This window comes from Myotis davidii, unplaced genomic scaffold (genome assembly GCF_000327345.1).
Source record: "Myotis davidii unplaced genomic scaffold, ASM32734v1 scaffold2053, whole genome shotgun sequence".
Lineage (NCBI taxonomy): Eukaryota > Metazoa > Chordata > Mammalia > Chiroptera > Vespertilionidae > Myotis > Myotis davidii.
In genome coordinates, this window is record NW_006284252.1 from 26238 (window position 1) to 27511 (window position 1274).

The window sequence follows — 1274 nt, forward strand, 5'->3', positions numbered from 1 at the left end:
CCCATTCTCCGAGACAGCAAAGAATTTCAGATGCAAACCAACCCAACCTGAGCCCATATTCCCAGCCTCCCCACCTGCCCCAAATCACCCAGGACCTGGGACCAGACACACAGAGACCACGCCCACAGGCCCATCCCCCAGACTGACACACACCAGCTGGTCCTGAACGGCTCTCCCTGCCCTGCCTTGCGTTTCCCATGGGACCCCAATCAAGGCCTTCGCTAGGCGGCCCTGCACCTGCATCTGCTTCCTGAGGAAATCCGGGGCTTCCCGGGCACAGCGGCCCCTCCTCTCAGGAGGTGAAAGGAGTAAAAGTCTTCTCTCCATGGCATTGACTCCCCTTGGCGTCACTCAGTCACTTCCACACACTGAAACCCCAGGGGCACATTTGAGGCAGGTGAGTCAAGAGCGTCCAGGGAGAAGGTGAAATTGACGTCCCAGGACGGTCCCTCTAGCCTGGTGTCCGAACCTCAGTCCCATCCTGAGAGGAAGGAGGATCCATCAGGAGCTCTGCCTCCTGCTCCGGGGGCCTCCACACCTGCGGGGCCCACACAGGTGTCAGCTCACAGACTCGGCCACTTTGGCTCTAACTCCAGGCAGTGCCAGACAGCTCGGCCCCACCTGCACCTCAGGGCCAATCCCTGACCTTCCCCGGGGGAGACAGGCCTGCTCACCTGGTGTAGTAGAGCCAGGTGAGGACGTAGGTGAGGAGGAAGCCAGCCCCCATGAGGGCCCCTCTGATCAGGGTGAAGACCAGGGGCCAGGAGCCCTGCGGCTCCTGGGTCACACATCTGCTGGAGTGCGGGTTGTCTGGGTACACGGGAGAAGGGTGACCTGTTGTCCAGGACTCAGTCCACCCACAACCCCAACACCTGACCGGATGGCCTGCCCCACACCTGTCCTGTACCTTACTCTGCTCAGAGAGGCTGAAGGAGAGGAGCTGGGAGCCCAGCAGGTGAGCTCCCCTCCACCTCCAGGCCCCACATGGGGCATCTGGGATAGAAAGATACAGCCCCACTTCAGATGGAAGTCACCCCAATCCCAAGGAGCACCAGTGGGAAGCAGGAAGGTGGGAGAGCTGTCCTTCTGGCCCCCTCCCCACCTACATGCACATCCATGGGTGAGTGTTCTCAGGTTAGCTCAGCCTCCTGCACACACACACACACAAACACACACACACACACACACACACACACAAAAGGGTTTCCTAAGGAGCCCTGGCTTCCAGCGGCTCCCCGTTCTGTTTACTTTCTTATATACACTGTGTTTTCATG

At 59.8% G+C, this 1274-nt stretch overlaps 1 protein-coding gene across 1 annotated transcript in view; it reads right to left on the minus strand.

Moving 5' to 3' along the window:
- Nucleotides 1-397: 397 nt before the first annotated feature.
- Nucleotides 398-1274, minus strand: part of LOC102754195 (sialic acid-binding Ig-like lectin 5) — a 2355-nt gene continuing 1478 nt past the window's right edge. Inside the window, exons 2-3 of the mRNA XM_015568816.1 lie at nt 675-810; nt 398-538 (exon numbers count right to left, since the gene is read on the minus strand). Of these exons, the coding sequence (XP_015424302.1) occupies nt 502-538; nt 675-810 (173 nt within the window). The 3' untranslated portion in view covers nt 398-501. The remainder of the gene's footprint in view (nt 539-674; nt 811-1274) is intronic.